The sequence below is a fragment of the Oryx dammah genome, unplaced genomic scaffold, assembly GCF_014754425.2.
Source record: "Oryx dammah isolate SB20612 unplaced genomic scaffold, SCBI_Odam_1.1 HiC_scaffold_25, whole genome shotgun sequence".
Taxonomy (NCBI): domain Eukaryota; kingdom Metazoa; phylum Chordata; class Mammalia; order Artiodactyla; family Bovidae; genus Oryx; species Oryx dammah.
In genome coordinates, this window is record NW_024070209.1 from 66,754,804 (window position 1) to 66,777,514 (window position 22,711).

Genomic DNA, 22,711 nt, shown 5'->3' on the forward strand with positions numbered 1-22,711 from the left:
TCATTTTGTGCTTAAATCTCGCTCTATGATCTGTTGCCACAAAGAAACATGACCCATTCTCCTGGTGTTGCACATCCAGGTGGTTTTTGCTGCTTTTCCCTGCCTGGAACTTTGGATTTCTGCTGAGTTAATTATAATACTTCCTCAACAGCCAATTTTTCTTTTAGCCCCATCTCATTGCACCTCATTTGTCAAGGAGTTGAGTGATTGGTGCACATACTACTGAGAGGGGGATGATTTACCAAGTCAGTTACCAGGAGTCCCCCCTAAAAAACGGAAAAGAAAAGAGGCATTCATCCAGGAAGTCCACCTGGTTATATCCTGACATATAAATGCTTATCCCAAAGAACTTTAAAGGAAAACATTTAACCATGATTTAAATGGTTTAATGTAGAAAACCATGCTGAACACAGCAGCAGTCCTTCCCAGCATTCTGAAGTCATTCCAGAATATTTTTAGAGGTTTTTGTAAATACTTGGCCAAGAGAGATGAGAAACATTATGCTTAGCAAGACAGAGTTGAACCCACAAGAACTCAAGTGACCATTGATAAAGGTTGCAGAGCACATTTTTCGTATCTGAATAAAACCCACCAGAAAATAACTTCAGAACACCAGCTCTTCAAGGTGGCATTCTTAAATTGATGCTGCCACTATGAATGCTTTGTGGCAAGGAACTTGAAGTTTCTAGACTCTCCTAGCCTTTCAGCATTATCCTTCAAAGACCACTTACAGATCAGTGTTTCAAACATGCTCGTGAGACCCCAACAGGAATACATGTTGGCCCAGTAAATCCTTATGTATGTATATGTGTGTGTTCACTTCATACACTAATACTCACACCCATGCATGTTTAACTGATACACATTTTTCACAAATCATACTTATCCTCACCATGTGCCATTAACTCAAATATTTTCTTTCCTATTAATTCAGATCCTAATACACAAAATTATTTCATGAGGGGTTGAAGAGTTGCAACCCCCAGTTTAGAAACCCTGTTCTAGAGGATCTAAGGGAAAGTGCTCCGACCAGAAGATCTGCACAAAGAAGCTGCAATTGGTATAATAGAAAGTGTATGAGCTTTGCACAGGGAACTATATTCAAAATCCTGTGATAGACCATAACAGAAAAGAATATTTTAAAAGAAGGTGAAGTGAAAGTGAAAGTCACTCAGTCATGTCCAACTCTTTGCGACCACATGGAATGGTCCATGGAATTCTCCAGGCCACAATAATGGAGTGGGTAGCCTTTCCCTTCTCCAGGGGATCTTCACAACCCAGGGATCGAACCCAAGTCTCCTGCATTGCCGGTGGATTCTTTACCAACTGAGCCACAAGAATGTAGATATGTGTATAACTGAGTCACATTGCTTTATAGTAGAAATTAATATAACATTGTAAATCAACAATACTTCATTTTAAAAATTAATAAATGCCATTAAAATTTTTTTTAATATTTTGAATTAGACAGACCTGGTGGGGGCATCCAGTCACACCTCTCCAGTTTACAAGTTGTGTGCCTCTGGCCAAGTTAGTTGACCTCTCTGATTCCTTCCCCATAACCCTTTGGGACTGCTGGGAGAATGAAATGAGCAGACACACAGAAAAGCACCTAGCCCAGCACATAGAGCACTGGATGCATTCATTCATCTAACACATATTTACTGAGCACCAGAAGCTGTGCTAAGGGCTGGGTATACAGCAGTTAAAAAAACCACCTCTGCTTTCATGGAGCTGGCATTCCAGGCGACAGAGACAAATACTAAGCAAATAAACAGGGTCTTTGTCCGGGAGTGATAAGGGCTGTATTAGTTTCCTACTGTTGCTCTAACAAATTACCTCTAAGTGGCTTAAGACTGCACAAATTTATTGTCTTATAGCTCTGGGGGTCAGAAGCCCAAAATGGGTCTCATTGGGCTAAGATGACAGCAAGGCCAGGGCTACACTCCTTCTGGAGGCTCTAGAAGAGAATCCATCTCCTCATCTTTTCCAGACTCCAGAAGCTGCCCGCTTATTGGTTTGTGGCCCTCTTTCCTCCCCAAAGCCAGCTACCATGGGTTGAGTCCTTCTCACATAGGATCACTCTGACTCTGCTTCTGTTTCTCCATCACTTTCTCTGACCCTCTTGCCTCCCTCTGTTAAGGAACCCTGTGAAATACGTAAATAATAAGCAAATCCATGTGGTTAGCTTGGGTCCATCCAGATGATCCAGGATCATGTCCCCAACCTAAGATCCTTAACGTAATTGTTGGGGCAATTCGAGCGCAGGTTGAAAAAGAATTTCCAGACACAGCATTTCAGAAGGGAGTGAGTTTATTAAGAACAAAGAGCAGAGATAAAGGAGGCACTGCAAACACAGTGGGCTGACCTGGCAGACCAAGAAGAGTTGACAGTTTTTGTGGGTTAATAGCCAATTTTTACAGCCTCAAGACAAAGAAAATTCCTGCTGGAAGGTTGGTGATTGGTTGGGGCACTATAGAGTGTTTACTAGAGTGGGCATCTTTGCCTAATTTGGAGTCAGGAGGCCTGTTAGTGATGATCAGGGGCTTTTGACAACAAAGGGTCAATTAGCTTGTTGACCTGGTTCTGGGCGCCACTTCTGTGGCCTTGGTACAGGGCTCGCACCTGTGGCTTTGGAGCAAGACTCAACAGTAATCAAATCTGCAAAGTCCTTTTTTTGCCATGAAAGGGAACATAGTCACCAGTTCCAGAGGCTAAAATGTCATGTTTAGAGGTGGAGGCGAGCAGATTTCCTGGTAGTGAAGGGAAATCAGACAAAGTAAAGGGGATTTCTGCCTGTTGGTGGAGTCACCAGCCAAGGTTAATAACAAGAGCAAAGCTAAATAAATGTCCTTTTTTTCCTGTGTCTTTAGTGTTTGCAGTGGCAGAAGCCAGCTTCACTCAGCATGTCTAAGGAACTAGAACATTAGACTCCCTTTGCCACGTGCTATGAAAACTTTAGCCCTCAGAGATTCGGTCTTCTCAGATTCAGCCAATCACCTACAGCTCCAAAGGGGGCTGTGATTTGTGGTGATCCATGATGCTTGGTCATTTGTCCCTCAAGCCCAGGATTCTGGAGCCTCTTGTGGGGACAGCCATGGATCTGCGCCCCAGGACCCTTTCATTGGTCTAGCCCCATCCACGCTTCTATTCATTTTCCTGAATTTGTCCTCATTATTTCGTTTGTAAACTCGGGACACTAAGTGGAAAGAAAAAACTTTAGTGCAAGTTGAAAAGCTTGACCTGCAGTGTGAGGAGATGCCCAGAAATGCCATGAGGGCAACAGGCTGAATGACTCCTCTGTGTCTGCACACCTGAGGCTGCGCTATAGTGGTAGGTGTCTCCTGCGTGAGCATCAGGGTTCTCTGGGATGCGTCTCTTCTCCATTGCTGAAACCCACATTTTGAACTAGAGAGTCACGTCCTGTGATAACTGCATTGCTGGTGAAGTGTGGTTCATATGACTGAAGAAGCGTGGAAAGTTCATGTCAGTGTGGGCCCTCGGTCTGGTTTCAGATGTAATCTTGATGCATTTGTTTTATTTCAGGGAAAACTTGATGCTTTGTGGGTCCTACTAAGGAAAGGCTACGATCGTGTGTCCGTGATGCGTCCGCAGCCAGGAGACACGGTAGGATTCATTAACGGTGTCACATACACGTGTTCTTTTTCTCTTTCTCTCTCTCCCTCTGACTGTTGAGCTGGAATAACTCCAGATATATGAATCCAGCTATCATTTCATGTTGTGACAAATCGGATACTAGTTTTCAAATTTCGGGTTCTATAAGACCTTGAGTTTCGACTTGCTTTTCTGGAAAGGATTTTGACCAAAACAGGTTAGATTAGCTTCCTAGGACTTGAGCTGCTGGGTTTCCAGGTACAGTGAGTGAATAAAGCAGGGATGCTCAGGCAGCTTCCAGAGAGAGGGCTGCTGCTTCTTGGCCACACTGGCCAGTGGTGACAAGCAGGACGCCAGGGCCACAAGGTGGAGCCAAGGAATAGGGACCATAGGAAAACTCCCCCATCGTCCAGCAGGTGTTGGGTTTGTCTGGTCCAGGATCACAGGAGGGTCTTCCACAGTGAGGATTTGTCCCGAAACTGTCAGGGCCAAGCTCAGAGTGTCTCCAGCTGGAAGGAGATAGCAAGGGAGGAGGCCACAAAGGCTTTAGTCCCCATTTTGTAAATGAGGAAACAGAGGACAGGACAAGCTGAATAATAACAACGCTGGAAACAACCTCAGTTCTGCCGTAATCACGCCATTGCTAGCTCTTCTGGGAAGAGCTAGTCTCTCTTTTATAAAATCTTCAAAGCAAAGCCTGGGATTAAATTCTCCCTCAACCACCTGCAACCTGCATCTTTCATCTGCAGCACTGGGAATCAGACACACTAACCCAAAAGCAAAATTAAGGTGTCTACTTTGGGGCTCCTTTGAATCAGGTAGAGTTGGGTCTGAATTTTGCTTCCTGCCTGCCTGGAAAACTCTAAGCAAGTCTCTTGACCTCTCTGAACTCCATTCTTCATATTGTAAACTGGTTGATAATAATGACTTCAGTGTGGCTGGCTGGAGACAGTAATGTTTGTAAAGCATTTGGCTTTACATTTGAACACATTCAATAGTAATGCTCAGTCAAACATTATTATGATCATTTACCTTGTGCTTTTCTGTCTGTGAAAGGTTGATGCAGAAATTCAAACTATATTGCTATTAATTATGTCAAGTATACCTGTATCTTTACACTGCCCACTCTGCAACACGGCACAACTACTAAAACACTAGAGGAGGGTCAGTTAGGCAGGTCACCCTCCCTTTGCACCTGGTGTCAACAGGTGCTTGTGGTTGAGAGGATTTGGTCTAAAGTTTCACAACCTGAGCAGACTGCTGCCAGCTAGCTGTTCCTGCTCCACATTGTGGCAGGGACAGCAGGCAAGTATGACGTTAAAAAAAAAAAAACAAACACCCAGGGCATATAAATGCTGGGCCAACTTGACCTTCTTGATCTCTAGAATTTGTTTTTTGTCTGGAAGTCAACAAGAACACATTGCTAGAGCAGATTTTAAAGTACACACAGCTAACAGAAATGAGCCTAGGCCATCAGCTTTGTACTCCAGTGTGGTATCTGGCCTTGTAAGTTATACATATGGTTTCTGTGGAAAATTAAGAAAGTTTTTAGCCTGCATGAAACGCATCTAACAGATTAAGGAAAAAAAAACAATAGGATAGGTAAACTCCTCGGGCTCAGCAGTACTATTTTTGTGATAGAACGTGCTAGTCCATGAACAAGCCCATTTTTCTCAGAGTACTTGAAAAACATCTCCACTCAGATTTGTTAACATTCCATTCTTCACTGCCAGAAACAGATTTATAAACTGGGTCAACCAGAGAATCGAGTGTAGGAAAGAGGAAGGATAAGAGAAATATTATGGTAGATAAGATGTAAGAACTAAAACTGTTTGAGGGCGAATGGCTGATTGGATAAATCTAACAAAAATGAGATGAAAATGTATGGAATTCCTTCTAATGAATCACACCTAGATTGAATCTCTTATTTACAAACTCTGAATAAAAGTTTGTGTCTTTCACATTTGAAGACCTTCTGTGTGCTTTTGAGAAATACAATCCCACCCTGAAATTTGATTCTCCAGTCACACAAAATGATAGATGGGAAGGACGGAAAGTCTGAGAATTAAGATACATTTGTGACCATGTTCTCAGAGGTGTTACAAAGTACAATTGTCCAGCCTGCTTTGAAATGGACATTCTTTACAGGAATCCTGCTGAAATTTTTAAGACACATGAGAGAGTAGATGCAGAGAACTGTGTCTTTGTAATCATGGTGATGGCCACAGACATCTAGTTGTACACATGGAGATACACAAGAAAGATCATAGATTATGTAGGAAGGGAAATTCAAAGCTACTTTTATGGCAACTCAGGAAAGAATTCTAGAAGAGAAGACTATACTGTAGCTTATTTTTATGTGCTTATTCTGTTCTGTTTTCATAACTTCGACAGACTCACTACAGACCTGCCCTCTTTGCACGATGGATAACTCTGTAAGAATTCCTCAGCACTGATTTATGGGGCTGACCACATTTTCCATAAACTCAAAATGACTACATCCAGGCATGTGCTCATGAACAAGAGTCACAGGTTCTGAGTTTTTCCTTTAAAACAAAAACAAAAACAAACATCACCTAATTACATTCTCAGTTGCATTCTGAATTGTTTCAAACACATGTTGATCTCACAGAAACCTGGCAGTTCTTCCTTCTCAGTTCCTGTCTGCTTTATCCTTCCCCAAATGAATCCACCCCAGCATTACAGACGTGGGCTCACCAGTAGAGCCTCGGAGGCTGCTGGAAACGCAGAGTGCCTCCAGCCCCCACTGCAGAGCAGAGGGCTGGAGAGGCCTGAGCCCAGAGTCACATCCGTTCCTGGGACTGGTGCCCACTTCCCGGGAGCTGCCCAAGCCCTGGGTCAGGGAAGACATGAACGGGATGACAGCAGGAGATGTGAGTGCTTTCTGCCTGCCGCCACCCGTCTTCCTCTCTCTGCCTGGGGTGGGCCCACAGTCCTATTGTGTTTGGGAGCCCACCAAGAGAGCCTGAGCCAACATCAAAGGGAAAGTACCGAAGAAGCCACGTAAGTAGCAAACCAGCAACACATCGGATCCTAAAATGTAATAAGTTCACTAAGCACATGGTGCTTGCGTGCCAAGTCACTTCAGTCGTGTCGAGCTCTCTGCAACTCTGTGGACTGTAGCCCATCAGGCTCCTCTGTCCATAGGATTCTGCAGGCAAAAATACTGGAGTGGGTTGCCATGCCCTCCTCCAGGGCGCCTTCCCAACCCAGGGATCGAACCTGTTTCTCTTACATCTCCTGCATTGGCAGGCAGGTTCTTTACCACTAGCGCCACCTGGGAAGCCCCAACCACCTGGTAACCTCTGCTTAAACCATCCCCTGGCTGCCAGTGTATAGCCACCACTTTGCTCTTTCGAAAGCATGGATCTCAGCATGCCATCCCAAGCTTCAGTCTTTCAACGGCTAGGAAGAAGCCCCAAATCCTTAGCTTGATTTAGAAAGGCTGTCCTTGTCATTTCATCTGCTTTTTCCCCCTGGTTCCCCTATCACTCCATAGAGGCTCCAGCCACCTAGAATTTCTCCCCACTCCCTAAACATACCAGAATCGTTTGTGTCTCTGTGCCTTTGCACAGTCTTAATTTCTCTGCCTGGGATGTCTTTCCCATCATCTCTACCTACCTTGGTAAAATTGTTCATTGTCCCCATGGTACCCCTGTAAACACAAAACGTTGCTGTCCAGACCCAGGCTTTAAAAGGGGTTTTACCAAAGTAGAGAACATTCACAGAGACTTAGCAGGAAAGTCTAGAAATTAGAACCTGTGTCCCATGAGCATTTGCCAGGATAGTCCCCAATTCTTCCTAAATGGGAGCCTCTCTGACTTCAGAAAATTTTACCATTCAAGGACAAATGGCAGAAGGAATTGGGAATGTTCAGTCTGAGGCAGAAGACTTAAAGGGAGCTGAGAGCTTTCTAACTTGGTCATCATGCTAAGTGTTCTTTTTATAAACTATTAATATTTTCTCTCTGGGCCTCCCTGGTGGCTCAGATGGTAAAGAATCTGCCTGCAGTGGGGGAGACCCGGGTTTGATCCCTGAGTCGGGGAGACGCCCTGGAGAAGGGAATATCAACCCACTCCAATATTCTTGCCTAGAGAATTCCATGGACAGAGGAGCCTGTCAGGCTACAGTCCATGGGGTCAGGTTGCAAAGAGTTGGACACAAGTGAGTAACTAACACTTTCATTTTCATTAATATTTTTAATCACTTACCTGTATTCAAGGAATAATCTTTTCATGCCACTTCATATCATTATATGATGTGATTTTGAATGCAAACTGTGACATTATATTTCAGCCTGCCTTCTCTTTTTAGAGTGTTTATTTTGAGTGTTTTACAGATGAAGCTATCTGTAATCTGTATACTTGTTGCCAGATCATTGTGCACATTCATGAATGTTTTCTTAGAATTAAACATGTAGTTGTTTCATCGATCAATCAAACAGCATGCAAAATTTTAAAGTTTTGACATGAATTGCCAGGTTGGGCTCATTATTCATTATTGCCTGAAACACTGTGTGAATTAACACAAGAGCCTGCCATCTATGAAAATTCCATCTCCGATTAACATTATTAATCTTATCTACTTGACAGATAATTTAATTTAATTTGTGTTTTCTGTTATTGAAGTGAAACTTCTTTCAAATAACTATTTTCCCTTTTGTCTATTGCCTATATATGCCTTTATCCTACTTTTTATTAGATATTTTAGCTTTGATTTTTATATGGCCATTTGCTTAACTCATATTCATTCATTTATTAGTCAAATGTTTTGAAGATCCAGTGGTATACATTAAGTATATGATGCTTACTTCATGAAACTTAAAGTCTAATTTTGTGTGTGTGTGTGTGTGACATTACCTATAATTTTATAGTTAAATCTATGAATGTTTCTAATTTCTGCCTTTGGTGGCAAACTTAGTCTTCTCTAATCCAAGAGGATGTAAATTTTCACAAAAATTTTCTATTACTTCTACTCTGTCACTTTTAGTTTTTGATGGTGTTGTGAGTTGGTACCTTTTCTGTATCTTCCTGGGTATTTTATGTAAATTTTGGAGAAGTGCCCTCAGGAGTTATCAGCTATATGTTATATCAAACCAGAAGCCCTGCAACATTAAAGCCTCTAAAGTACAGAATATGACTTCAGAGAAGACATGAATGAAGTTAAGCCACAGGTAGAAGTTACAGTAACACGTATTTCATCTTAAAAAACTGAAAGACGAGTTTCAACAACAAATGGGCTTCCACAGGCATCGCTGGGGTTGCTCCATGTTACTAAACAAGGGTAAAACCAGTCAAACCACTGGGCCAGGACATAGGAAACAGTTCCTGCAGCAAATCACTAGTTCTCAAACTTGAGCACAGAATCACCTAGAAGTTTTGTTAAAACACAGGTTGCTGGATCCCACTGTCAGAGTTTCTGACTCAGCAGGTCTGGGGTGGGGCCTGGAAACTAGCATTTCTAACAAGCTTCCAGGTGGTACTGATGCTACTGGTCTAGGGACCACACTTTGGAACCAGTGAGATAAATGGAATTAGATGCCCATCAGGATCCCTCTAACCCTGATTGCTGGGGACTTGAAGTCAGCATCTCTGTGTTTATTTGACCACCAGTGACTACGTTTCTCTGCAGAACACCTATTAGCCTAATTGGGGAATAACTGCTCTAGCAGAAGTCTAAATATTAAATACCAACCAGTTGCAGAGAAATCTTGCCAGCTGCAGATGGTTTTGTTCCTAGATTGCTAGTTTCAAAGACAGAAATGTAAGGGAGTTTCAGAGATCAGAGTTCACGGAATCCAGTGATTTTCAATCTGGTTGCATGTTGTAATCATCTGGGGAGTTTTAAGGCCCTGGTGCCAGATTCTATTTAATTTTTCTGGGATGAAGTCTGGATACAGGAGTTTTAAAAGCTCCCCAGGTCATTTTAAGAAGCAACTAGGGTTGACAATCAGTGATTTGATCCAATTTTCTATTTCTTGTCCTGGGCAGCATCTTCTGTTTCCCTCATGGAGCAATTTGAAGGCAACTCTCAACATCCCTTCAAAAACTCTATCCTGTGTTTCATAGGCATAAGGAAAATGGATGATTACAATCAGTAGACAATAAGCATAGATTCTTCCTGCTCCAATATTGTTACTGCTTGGGTAAAGAGAAAGGAAAAGAAAAAATATAACTCTGCCTCCTGGGTCTTTCCCAGATGGAATTAAAGTATCAACCTGTCTAAACCCTCTCCAGGCATTTTTACCCCAGCTTTAATGTCCCAACCCCTGCACATGCTCTGGGAGGAGCCACTAGGGATGGATGTCGTCTTTGTTTTCAGCTTCTCAGTTTCTCTCCGATCTGGCATGGGGAAGCTGGTACATTCCATCGCTCCATCACTATCTGCAAAAACAAAATATGAGGCACACTCTGAACTTGTTTTGCAAGACTGAGCTTCATTGCAATCAGAAGAGACCCAGGAAACACACATGTAGATGGAGACGTACGTAAACAACATATGATACTCCTCTGAAGGGCAGCCTCGGAGGTTGTGAAATCCTCTCCCTGAGCTCCCCAGGGCTGCCGTCTGCACAGCTGTTTCCAGCGAGGGAGCTGGGCCAGTCACGTGGGCCCCATGCCTTCCTACTGTTGCAGAGGCAAGAATGATCTGGGCAGGTTATCTCCAGGGGCAGAGCGTCCTCAGCCCAGTCCTTCGAAAGCAGACGAGCCTCCTGCAACATAAGCAGACTCAAAGTGTGTACACTCTGTTTCTTGCTTTCTCTTTTCTCCCTCTCCATGTAGCTTGCATGACCTCCTCCTCCTTCCATCTTCATCTTGGCTACCTTCCCTCAAACATTCTTTCATCAAATTTCATCTACTGTGCTCCCACCTAGGAACCCATCCCTGGGCTGGGCACTGGGGATGTCAGTTAGAATAGGACTTAATTCTAACTTCCTGGAGTTCGGTGCATGATTTGAAAGAGTAAAGCATTGTATTAACTATAGATGGTAGAAGCTGGAGTCAAGATTGCTGGGAGAAATATCAATAACCTCAGATATGCAGATGACACCACCCTTATGGCAGAAAGTAAAGAAGAACTAAAGAGCCTCTTTGTTGAGGTCCTTTAATGGACCGGAACCTAGTGGTCTGGAGTCAACCGATAAGAAAGTAAAGGAGAGAGAAAGAGGCTGATATTCCTTGGTTTACGCAGAAAGCCAATAAAGCCCCTGGCACAGGGCTTTCTCTGTTCACGAAGGCCTCAGGCAACTTCTTCATGGGGTGAAGGCACAGAGCGCCTTCTCGAGAGGGTCTCAGAAGCCCGGGCAGGAAAGTGAACCCAGAGGGCCTCTCCACTCCAAGGGATCAGCCTGAAAGAGAGAGAGAGGGAGAGAGAGAGAGAGAAAGCAAGACACGGGGACCAAAGCTCTGATGGAGCAAAGGTGTTTTATTCAACATTGTATAGGTATTTATACTGTCTTACAAGAAAGCTATTTTCAGCAGAGATAAAATCAAAACTTACAAGTTATCAAGGAAACATGAGGTCATCCATATGAAAGAGAGAGGGTTGTAAATAATCACTTTTACCATATGGTTCATAAAAAGGAATAGGGTACTTATCACCATATAGAAAAACTAACGAAGGAAATGCCTGGATTCCTCAGCCCCCAGAAGAGGCTTTCATCTCCTCTTAATTCCTGAATATTCAGGAATTAATAAGGAACAGAGAATTCCTGACAGATCCAAAACAGCACACAGGAAGCCTCCTGTTAAATGCTTCCTGACACCTCTTGATGAAAGTGAAAGAGGAGAGTGAAAAAGTTGGCTTAAAGCTCAACATTCAGAAAACTAAGATCATGGCATCCGGTCCCATCACTTCATGGCAAATAAATGGTTAAACAGTGGAAACAGCGGCTGACTTTATTTTTCTGGGCTCCAAAATCACTGCAGATGGTGACTGCAGCCATGAAATTAAAAGAATTTTACTCCTTGGAAGGAAAGTTATCACCAACCTAGACAGCATATTAAAAAGCAGAGACATTACTTTGCCAACAAAGGTCCATCTAGTCAAGGCTATGGTTTTTCCAGTAGTCATGTATGGATATGAGAGTTGGACTATAAAGAAAGCTAAGTGCTGAAGAATTGATGCTTTTGAACTGTGATGTTGGAGAAGACTCTTGAGAGTCCCTTGGACTGCAAGGAGATACAACCAGTCCATCCCAAAGATCAGTCCTGGGTGTTGATTGGAAGGACTGATGTTGAAGCTGAAACTCCAATTCTTTGGCCACCTGATGCGAAGAGCTGACTCATTTGAAAAGACCCTGATGCTGGGAAAGATTGAAGGCAGGAGGAGAAGGGGACGACAGAGAATGAGATGGTTGGATGGCATCACCGACTCGATGGACATGGGTTTGGGTGAACTCCGGGAGTTGGTGATGGACAGGGAGGCCTGGCGTGCTGTGGTTCATGAAGTCGCAAAGAGTCAGATACAACTGAGCAACTGAACTGAACTGAACTGATAGAAGCACAGCAGCTTCCCAGGTGGAACTAGTGGTAAAGAACCCACCTACCAGGACAGGAGATATAAGAGACATGGGTTCATTCCCTGGGTTGGGAAGATACCCTGGAGGAGGGCATGGCAACCCACTCCAGTGTTCGTGCCTGGAGAATCCCATGAACAGAGGAACCTGGCGGGCTATAGTCCATAGGGTCACAAAGAGTCAGACGCAACTGAAGCGGCTTAGCACACATGCACACTAAGAAGCACAAATCCATTCACAAGAAGGGGAAGAACTGTTATCTCCATTGTATAGAGCAGAAACTGAGACTCGGGGAGAGGTTATTAACTTTCCCTAGGACACACAGCTGGGAAGGGGCACATCTGGGGCTTAATTCAGGACTATCAGACTTGAAGTCCACACTGGGATTCCTCAAATCCTTTACGCATTCAGTAGATACTTGTTGAATAATATAGAAACCTAAAAGTTCCTATATATTCCAAAATGTAAGAGTTTCTATATAGTCCTTTTTTATTAAAAGATTAATGTCTATTTTCTTGTTATTATACAGATTAGCTAAGTCTAGATTAAAATACTGATACTAGTGTCTTATTACTAGTATAAGTGAGAAAGGGATATTTTTAAAATATTTAAATATTTAATATTTTTAAAATATTTATTTTTTAAATACATATTTTTAAAAAATATATACTTATCAAACACTTCCTGTGAGACGAGCACTGAGTTTGTGCTGGTTGTTCACCAATTAATAAGCTGTGTCCTGTCCCTTGAGAAGCAGGAACCAACAGTCAAGGCCCCAAACACCATTGTGATGGCTCTGTAATGGATGTGAGAGGTTGGGGGCAAGGGAAGGAATACACCCAGGAAGGGCATTTCACCAGCCTTGGATCAAAACTGGCTTCTAGAAGTGGCATTGAGGCTAAGATCAGAGCGGAGTTGTAGAAGGAGGCTCTTCTGTGGGAAGGAATCTTGAGCAAGAATCTAGGGGTGGCCTGTGGCTTCTTCGGGAGACTTGAGGAGCGGGGTTTGGTGGAGGACAGTGCAAGGAGTGGAGGGAGGGGGTGGAGGGGGTGCTGGTCATGGAGCCCACTCTGGGGACAGTGGAGAATCACTGCCAAGTGTTTTAGGCATAGTTGTGGTCACGCTGTGTTTCAGGAAAGTCACACTGGCTGCAGTGTAGACATGGTGGCAGCCTGACCAGAGGCAGTGGTGGGAGGAAGAAAGAGGCTGGATTTAGCAGATGTTGAAGAAACAGAATGCCTGGATTTGGCAACTGGCTGGTGTGGAGGATGAGAGAGCGGGTTGTCAGGGAGGACCTCCAGGTTTTGGTCTGAGCCAACTGTGACAGCATTCACCAGGATAAGGGTGCAAGAAGAGCTTTGGGAGGGAAGAGGAGGACTTAGCTTTTAAACTTACAGAATTGAGTGTAAGTACCACCAGCTTATTACACTTCAGGAATGCTCACTCAGAGTTATATACATTCAGGGTGTGCACCTACAGGACCTGAGAGTGGAAGGTGTGCCCTGGATGCCCCCGTGACATCACCCGACCTGTCAGGAGGCAGTTTTGCTCTAGTGAGAGTTCTGGGCAGAAGGCAGAGACTTAAGCATCCCCACCATGACGGCTGAGACCAATGTGAATGGATGCAGAGCCAGAGAGAGGGTGGAGAGAGAGAAGGGAAATGGCTTGAGTGCTGAACACCCAGGGTCACATTCTTTGAGCTGGGACAGGGAAAGAAAAAGGAGAACAAGAGGGAAACGAAGAAGGACCAGCCAAAGAAACAGCAGGTGTGACAGAGTTTGGGTCATGGAAGCCAAGGGAAGATAGTTCATCACGGGGGAGGCTGGGGTCAACAGCATCAAGTAGGGGAAATTTAGATGCAAGCTGACCGGTCCTCTAATTACAGCAGTAAGAAGGTTCTGGAGGTCTTAGTGACGTGAATTCAGTGCACCGATGGGGGCAGGAGTGAGGCTTAGTGGAAAATGGGAAGGGAGAACCCAAGCAGTGGCTGGAGGAGAGCTGGACGTGAAAGAGGCTCTTTGTTTGATCAGGATGAAGGACTTAAGAAGGCTGAAGGGCTCGTGATGGAAGACCAGGAGGGGCTGAGCCTGAAGAGCTCACTGTTAGAGGGCAAGGGCCCTAAGCAAGTAGAAGACCTAGTGGCCAGGATATGCCTCTCTTCCTTAGTGACCTCAGTGGCAGAGTCCAAGATGGGCTCTCCCCCGTTCAGTGGCCTCTGTCTTCCCTGATAGGCCAGCCAAGCAGGGCATGTAGACGTAGACCGAGGAGAGGATGAGGAGGAAACCAGCCACACCTTCCGAATTCTTCCTCTCCCATGCACCCGCACTTTCTGCCGTTCCAGGGTGGGTATCTCTTCTTCATGCAAAATAAAAGTGAAGTCAAACAAATAAAAAAAAAAAAAAAAAAAAGTGAAGTCACTCAGTCGTGTCCAACTCTTTGTGACCCCATGGACTATAGCCTACCGAGCTCCTTCGTCCGTGGGATTTTCCAAGCAAGAGTACTGGAGTGGGTTGCCATTTCCTTCTCCAGAGTCTTCATGCAAGAAACATGGGAATTTGGGATGCCATGTTACAAGCAATTTCACTTCAAAACTCCACCTTCAAGAGAGCCCATTGTTGGGCTAGTAGCCCTAGACTATATTGCTGTATGTTTTGTTTCTCAGTGGCAGAATGGAAATAATGATCTTCTCTACCCATGGCACCTAAAGGGCAGTGCTGACTACATTGGGATATTTTGTTTTGTTAGTGGAGGCTTCCCACTTCTTTTGTTAGTGGGGGCCTCCCATTTCTCCAATAAATTAATCCCATAATATCTGTCAATTACCAATTACTAGTTTTATACTAGGTTATAATCAGCTACATAAGTGAGATACTTGTCATGTACCAATATTGTGGCAGAGCTCTGCATTTCATAGACAAAGCCATCAACAAATGTCCTTGGTCAGGATTAGGTTAAACCAACAATTCTGGAGTTAGTCTCTCACTCTTACTATGTACTAGCAGGGTCACTTTTCAGGCCACTGTGCTCTTTAAAATCATGTCCATTTTCCAAAGAATTGTTTACTGGGAATGCATACACCTGGATGTGCAGGCTGTGCCCTGTGACAGAGGACCACCCTGAACATCACTGGTCAAGCTCCCTGAGACTGGCCTGCATCCCAGCTCAGAGAGGAGTGTCTCTTCCTGACTCACACAAAAGCACCATGTGGGCTACTGATGGCCCCCATCATATGAAAATAGAAAGCAACTCATTTCCTCCCAAGGATTGCTTTAGATACTATTGCTCAGTCTAGTGGGTTCCCCCAACTTTATCATTCCCAGTAACATCCTTCTCACCATTTCCTGTACTCACCAAGAAAGCATTTACATACTTAATAGAGTTTTTACCCTATATTATCTTTTTTCTTTAATCACTTGTGATCATGCATGTATATAACTTAATGTCTGATTCTTTCATTTAATTTTATCCCTATTAACATAAAGGGGAAACAATTTTTCAAATTGCTAGGCAATTAAAATCATTAAAACCACTGTTCTATGTGTGCTGATAAAACATTCTTTCCTGAATATTGGCAATTTTAAAACGCATGGGCATCTATGTAAAGACATGAACATCCCCATTTGAACAGCTTGCTGATGAAACAGCAGATCCAAGTACAAAAATACCAGCACACTCTAAGACATCCCAAAAACGTGGTGAAAATGGATGACTTGGGCAAGTCCCAGTGTCCACAATACACACAATTGGTTGGTTAACATCCTGTAGAAAGTTCACCTGACCCTGAGGCTCTTATCAGTCATTTCCTGTCTGTGGAGTAACAGTTTGCGTTTTAACCTCCTCACTTCAGTTTTCCTCTGAATTTGCTTCATTGCATCTTTAGTAAATGCCTCTCTTCTGACAATACTGATTAGTGAAAATAAAATGAACCCTTCGAGCAGGAAATGTTTACCCAACTTTCCAAGTGTGATCCTTTTCAGCAAATATTACTGAGGTGCTGGGAAGGGCTCTGGGGAAAAGGCAAACAAGTGTGAGACCTCAAAGAACAGATGGCTAAGGTTGAGGAGACAGAACAGATGGTGGTCAAGGCCAAGAGAGCTGAAGGGAATGAGAGCCACAGAGGTAGGAAAATCACCTGAGAGGATGGGCGACCTTCTCCTGGACTGGTAGGACTTGAAATGGGCTTTGGAGGAAAGTTGGGACTTGGGCAGACAGGAAGTAGGAAGGTCGGGGTGGCAGGTTTCCAGGACAGCCTGCAGCCCATTAGTGCCCCTGGCCAACTTGCAGAGTGAGAGGAGACACCTCAGGATGGGATACAGAGATGAGTGTACCTCCTGAGGCTGGAGGGGGAACAAGGGTGAGATGTTACCACCCTGATGATAGGGACTGAAAAATTTAACACTATCACCATTTTGAGCTAGTCTTAAATATTAGGATAAATATTAGAGTGCCATATTACATTGTATTTCAAGACATTTTATTTCAGGCACAATTTCTCAAAAGTTTTGCAAAGCTCTGGTTTGACAAGATATTGATAGAGTTTTTAATTGTTTTTAATGTATGTAGAAAACTTGGCCATAGGCATCTTTGTCTTGCAGAACAGCCCAGTTAAAATCATTCTCCCAAAGCTCAGGAACACAAAGGATCCAATGTGTTGGTAAATAGTTAATAGGCTAATAATTAATGATATTGGTTTGTCAGGATGAAACAAAATGACAAGTGTAAATAATTCAAACAGATGGAAGTTCATTTTCTTCCCTTCTTTACCCTGAAAACTACAATTGATTTCAAAGAAGTTACATCTCTGCACACAAGAAAAACTTCTCAGAATTCTTCTCTCATATTTAAATCAGCAGTGACTAAAAGAATCAAATTACTGTATTAATGTCTTTATGTAAAGGTCAGTTCCTTCTTGCACAATAGACAATAGGCTTTATATAATGCTTTTTTCTTGGTCCCTCTGCTCTTTAATTCAATTCACAGAACTGCTGAAAAAGTAGACATTTCTATTTTAAAGTGGGGGAAAAGAAGTTTGCATAGAATATATTGGTTTTTACTTTTAGTAAACAGAGATCTTCAAAATTTCTATCAGTGTCTGACACCAAGATGTAAAGTCCCCAATAGATCTGGAGAGAAAGTCCAATTTGCTGGCCACTGACTTCTGACCTTTCATAAACTTTTGTAAGACTAGATCATTTAAGAAAAAAAAAAAAAAAAAGCAAATTATAGGAAATGTTCCTAGAGGGTGTGATTTATTTTGGCTGAGCCCCTTCCCTGGATGTTTGAATTCTCAGTAGTATTTATTCAGTTCTCACCCTTGGAAATCTTTCCTTCACTGTCTCATTGGAGAGGAACATGAGTACTTAGAATTCTTGGCTTACCCGCCTGATTTTACAAAAGAAAAAGTTCAAGACATCCTCTGTCCACAGCAAAAACCAAACTGTACCTGAAACCTGCAAAGTTAACTTTTTTTTGGAGAAGTTAAACCCAAAGTTGATGCTGCAAAATATACCATCTTGAGATTTTTTTTTTTTTTTTGAACTAACTTCCTGCTCCCAGTGGGAGGTCTCTTTAAATAAATAATTGTGAAGGTATCTGATGTGGCTGAGGTCTCTCCCTCCCCTTTCAATCCCCCATAACCTAACCCCTCCTTTTTCCACACCCATACATATTTCCATACTCATCAGCATCATCATTTTATTGCTTAGCTGATGACTTTCACCTTTGAATTGCCTCATCTCCCAAACAGCTGCAGCAACTGGTATCAAGTTGCAAATAGCAAACAGAAGAGAATTTGGGGGTTTAAGAAGGCAGGGCTGGGTAATAGAGACACCCCTGTTGAAATTCTCTGATCTCATTTTTTTTTCCTGACAAAGAGAGTCAGGACTAAGGGAAATTGGGCTTGGATCTAGGGTCAAAATCTCATCCAAGTGTATAATATAACATTGTAGGAAGTTTTCTACTTTGCTCAAGTGTGATGTTTATGTCTAGCCACTTGGCAACTATGGGCCTTCTCTTCCAGCTGAGGGCATTGGAAAAGATCATCTCTAGTGAATGGTCTCTACCTCTGCCATAGGCCTCAATTAAGATTTATTTAACCCAGGTTGGTGGGGAGTTCTATTCTGGTCCAAAAGTGTTCGGTTGAATCTTAGGTGGCAGAATCTGACCTAGGAGATATCCTTCCAGAATTCACAGGCTGCTGTAGACACACCCACACACACACACACACCTTCTCCCAGTATCTCCATTACCACTTCACCTCAACCTGACCCTGAGTCTCAGGAATGGGTTGGAGGTTCCTCAAGATCTCAGTCCCTTCATTTTCAAGATAAGGAAACTGATGTTTAGCAAGCTGATGGGGACACCTCCAAACACTCCCAAGTACATTTTCTCAGATGCTCCCCATTCCTGCTTTACTTATCTATCTCCTATTTTCATATTAATAAGATTAACGCTCTCATACTAAGATCCCTGCTTCATTCACAGTTACAAAGGGAATTATTGGAAGTGGCAGGACCAGACCCCTCCAGCCCTTTACACACCCTGGCTCTCCTGAGCTCTCTCCCCAGGCCAGGAGAAGAGGGTGGGGCTCATGATTGGGCTTAATCCCTTGAAGAAAAGGTAAACCAGACAGAATTTTGAAAAGTAGAGCTGCTCCCTGTGACCCAAACCCCTCCTTTCCTGTTCATTTACCTTTGCCCACCTCCCAACACTGTTCCATTTTTATACCCTGCCCAAGATGGCATACCCACTGCTTGCCTCCCTTAGTGACCTGCCCTCCTTTCCGTGTGCTTAAGTTCCCAAGTCACTTCATATTTTCTCTTACTGATTCCACCTCTGCCTGCCTCTCTATCACCAACACTGTGTCTAAGACAGAGTGCACCCATGCACTGGTCTTGAGCTCTGACCCTACAGCAGGTATCATGCTAGGCAATGGGGATTTACATGAATGAGGCCAATCCCTGCCCTTGTGGGATGTACATCAGAGTAGTCAGAAAAGCACTAAATTAGAACTTGCTGTGATAAGTGGTATGGAACTGTGGGGAGCATTTGAAGTTTCATGGCAGCAAAGAACAGAGAGATTTAATCCAGGCTGGGGAACCAGGGAAGACTTTGAAAAGAGACCGTTGGACTGAGATTTACAGGATGAGCTCTCCTGATGAAGTGAGGGAAAGGCATTTGGGTGGAAGAAACAGCATATATGAAGGCCCAAATGGGAGACAAGCTGAAAGAAGAGGCCCAGGCTGATCCCGGAAGGGGAGGGGAGAGCAGTCACACTCCACCTCCCAGCTCTGCCTTCTCCCCCCTTACAGCTGCTCACATCTTTCGGGTGACCAGCTCTCCGAGGCTCTCCCCTGACTCCTGCTCATTGTCTGGTCCTGCCTTCCTCCTGTGCTCACAGCTGCTGCCTCAAAATTTCACACCATTTTAATTTAAAGGCAGTACTGATATTTCACTCCCCGAGGAAGCAGTAACTGATTTGAGGAAAGAGACGTATCCTTTCCTTTCCTTTCCCTCACAGCACTGAGAACGTGGTTCAGTTTGTTTTCTTGTTCTATGAAGACTTTTTCTGTGACCCCCAGGTCACAGCGATTTGTAAACTTTTATAAGATTCCCTCCATAGGTACCTGCATTTCAGTAGTAGCCAAAGATGTCTCAAAAAAATCCTCACCTTTAATAAAGAGGGAGAGTTCACATGTTCTTGTGGGGCATTTTCAGGTAAAATGAGGCTGACTGAGCATTCAGTTTATTCAGTTATATTCACACGTGCACCCATGTGTACACACATATCACTCACCTCACTACACCAACAGTTTACGTGTGTACTCAGGTGTGTCCTGCTCTTTGTGACCCCAGGGACTGTAGCCCACCAGTCTCCTCTGCCCATGGAATTCTCCAGGTAAGAATACTGGAGGAGGGTGCCATTTCCTGCTCCAGGGGGTTTTCCCTACCCAGGGATCTAACCCACATCTCTTGCATCTCCTGCATTGGCAGGCAGTTCTTTACCACTACGCCACCTGATTAAGCATTATTAAAACATTAAACTTTCATTATAATTGCTGTTCGTACTATCATTGCCATTTATTAATAACTTTGACTCTTCCTTTAAATTTTTTGAAAATAGAAAATTTGAGAGGAAAACGACTCTCTGACTTTACTCGTCTTACTTTATAAATTCATTCTTGTGATATTTGTTTAACGTTTAGTATTTTTCCATTTTTTCTTTTGGCTAAGACCATCAAGAGCAGAGCTATGTTCAGAATCCATAGTAATGGCAGAGTTAGCTTCAGGGGTGCTCACTCCTCTAGCTTTCAGCACCTGTGTGCTTTCCTGTATCCCCTCAACATCTGGATTGGGTCACCCCATTGACTGGGTGGCCCTAAGCAGTTGACACCCAGTCACTGGCCTCAATCCCCAGTGTACCTACTTTCCAAGGCCTCTGTGACTCCAACTCAAATATAAGCTCTAAATAGGAGTAAATCTTGTGTAAGCTTTTCCACATTCTCTACTGCTCACTCAAGGTGATTTGTAATGGGAAACTCTTGAATGTCACAGAGTCTGGAAAATTGAACATCATAACAGACATCCATGCCCCTTACTGGGATCATTAATCAAAGTGGGTCCACTGGAAAGTCCACTGTGGAATCCTCCCGTCTTTTTTGCTAACAGGGGAAGTAGTTCTGACCAAGTTCTGACTTCTTAAGCATGGAGGTAGAGAGGAATGGAAAGAAGAGGGAATATTTTCCAGTTGGTGGTGGAAACATACTTACCAAAATTTATGAAGCCACGGCCTTGATGCTCCACCATGTTTGTAGGCCCAGGGGATGTATGGTCCTCCAGAGATGGCCAAGGCAGCTGTAGAACTGAGGTTACCTTCTGTGCTGGTAGACAGTAAGCATCCCTCCAAACCAGGAATAAGTACAGAACTCCTGTAGCCCATGGTCCCCACTGTACCACATCAGCTGCCCTGGCTTATTCTGCCCTAGATCCTTCGCTGGTGGCCTAAAGCTGAAAATGTGTTTGCTAATGATTCACAACAGAACCTCCTAGCAAAAAACTAGGGTTACAAGCAGTTCACATCACACACACCAACAACCCACGTGACTACATCACACACAAGGTCACTAATAAGCAACACAGATGGAAGCTTCCAAAAGACTTAACCTACCCGTGTGAAAATTCCAGTTTCATCCAGCAGTGTTACTATGCCTTCAAATTACTGTAAATGCCAATGGTGAAATGACTGTTCTGATCCTCGGTGGACACAGCCAAGCTTTGATGCCTGTCGTTTATAACTCACCCATCTATGTGCAAAAAGCCTGAGACTATATAACAGATTTATGAATCAAGGGAGAACAATTTTTGGATAACTTTACCTTGTAATCGTTTTCTTGCTCTCTTAAGCTCATTCCATTGATGTGTTTAGTTCTAATCCATTTCCAAGTTTGACATTTTTTAAAGACAACAATTTGATTTTTGAAATTCTCTAGCTTTGCAAGCCATGGACCAAACTGTGTCACCCTGAAGAAACATAGCTTCTCATAAATCTTTCTCTGAAACATAGCATGAGAGAAAAGGGGCATGATTTGATTTTAAATGAGTATAAAGCTTCCTATCACTTCCAAAATAGATAAATAGACAGACAGACAGACGGGCACAGTTTCAAACAGTTTTACATACCTTAAAGAGTCTATGGAAATCAGAAGATAAAAGTATTTCCATGACAGGAATTTAAACGCTTAAATTTTCTTTTAAGCTCCTCACTGGCCAGTGAAAGAGTCAACTAGAACTTTTCTTTCAGCTGTGGAAAACAGTGGGCAACTTAGTGGAATTATAAGTGGAGTCTTTTACAAATAAATGGAGTGTTTTACAAAATTATTTGTGACCTCCCCTTTCACTCTCACAAGTAGCAAAAGATCTTGAACACCTCAAAAGTAGAATCTGGGACTTGCCTGGTGGTCCAGTGGCTAAGACTCCATACTCCCAATGCCGGGGGACTGGGTTCAATCCCTGGTCAGGGAACTAGATCCCACATGCCACAACTAACACCTGGCACAGCAAAAATTAAAAGTTAAAGCAAATTTTTCTAAAAAATGTAAACTGTAGGGCTGCACAGTCCCATAAGGCAGCCCCCAGCCACATGTGGCTATTCAGCACTTGAAATGTGACTAGTCATAAACGCCATGTACTGTACGTGTGAAATACACTCTGGATTTTCAAAGATGTAGCATGAAAAACGGAATGTAAAAGATCTTCAATTCAGTTCAGTCGCTCAGTTGTGTCCAACTCTTTATGACCCCATGGATTGTAGTACGCCAGGCATCCCTGTCCACCACCAACTCCCAGAGCTTACTCACACTCATGTCCATCAAGTCGGTGATGACATCCAACCATCTCATACTCTGTCATCCCCTTCTCCTCCTGCCTTCATCTTTCCCAGCATCAGGATCTTTTCCAAGGAGTCAGTTCTTCATATCAGGTGGCCAGAGTATTGGAGCTTCAGCTTCAGCATAAGTTCTTCCAGTGAATATTCAGACTGATTTCCTTTAGGACTGACTG

General features: G+C 43.4%; 1 protein-coding gene across 1 annotated transcript in view; it reads left to right on the forward strand.

Annotated features, from left to right (window-relative positions):
* The window catches only part of ANTXR1 (ANTXR cell adhesion molecule 1), a 263,047-nt gene that overhangs the window by 196,300 nt on the left and 44,036 nt on the right, over window positions 1-22,711 (forward strand). Inside the window, exon 17 of the mRNA XM_040224080.1 lies at window positions 3,547-3,627. Coding sequence (XP_040080014.1) covers window positions 3,547-3,627 — 81 coding nt within the window. The remainder of the gene's footprint in view (window positions 1-3,546; window positions 3,628-22,711) is intronic.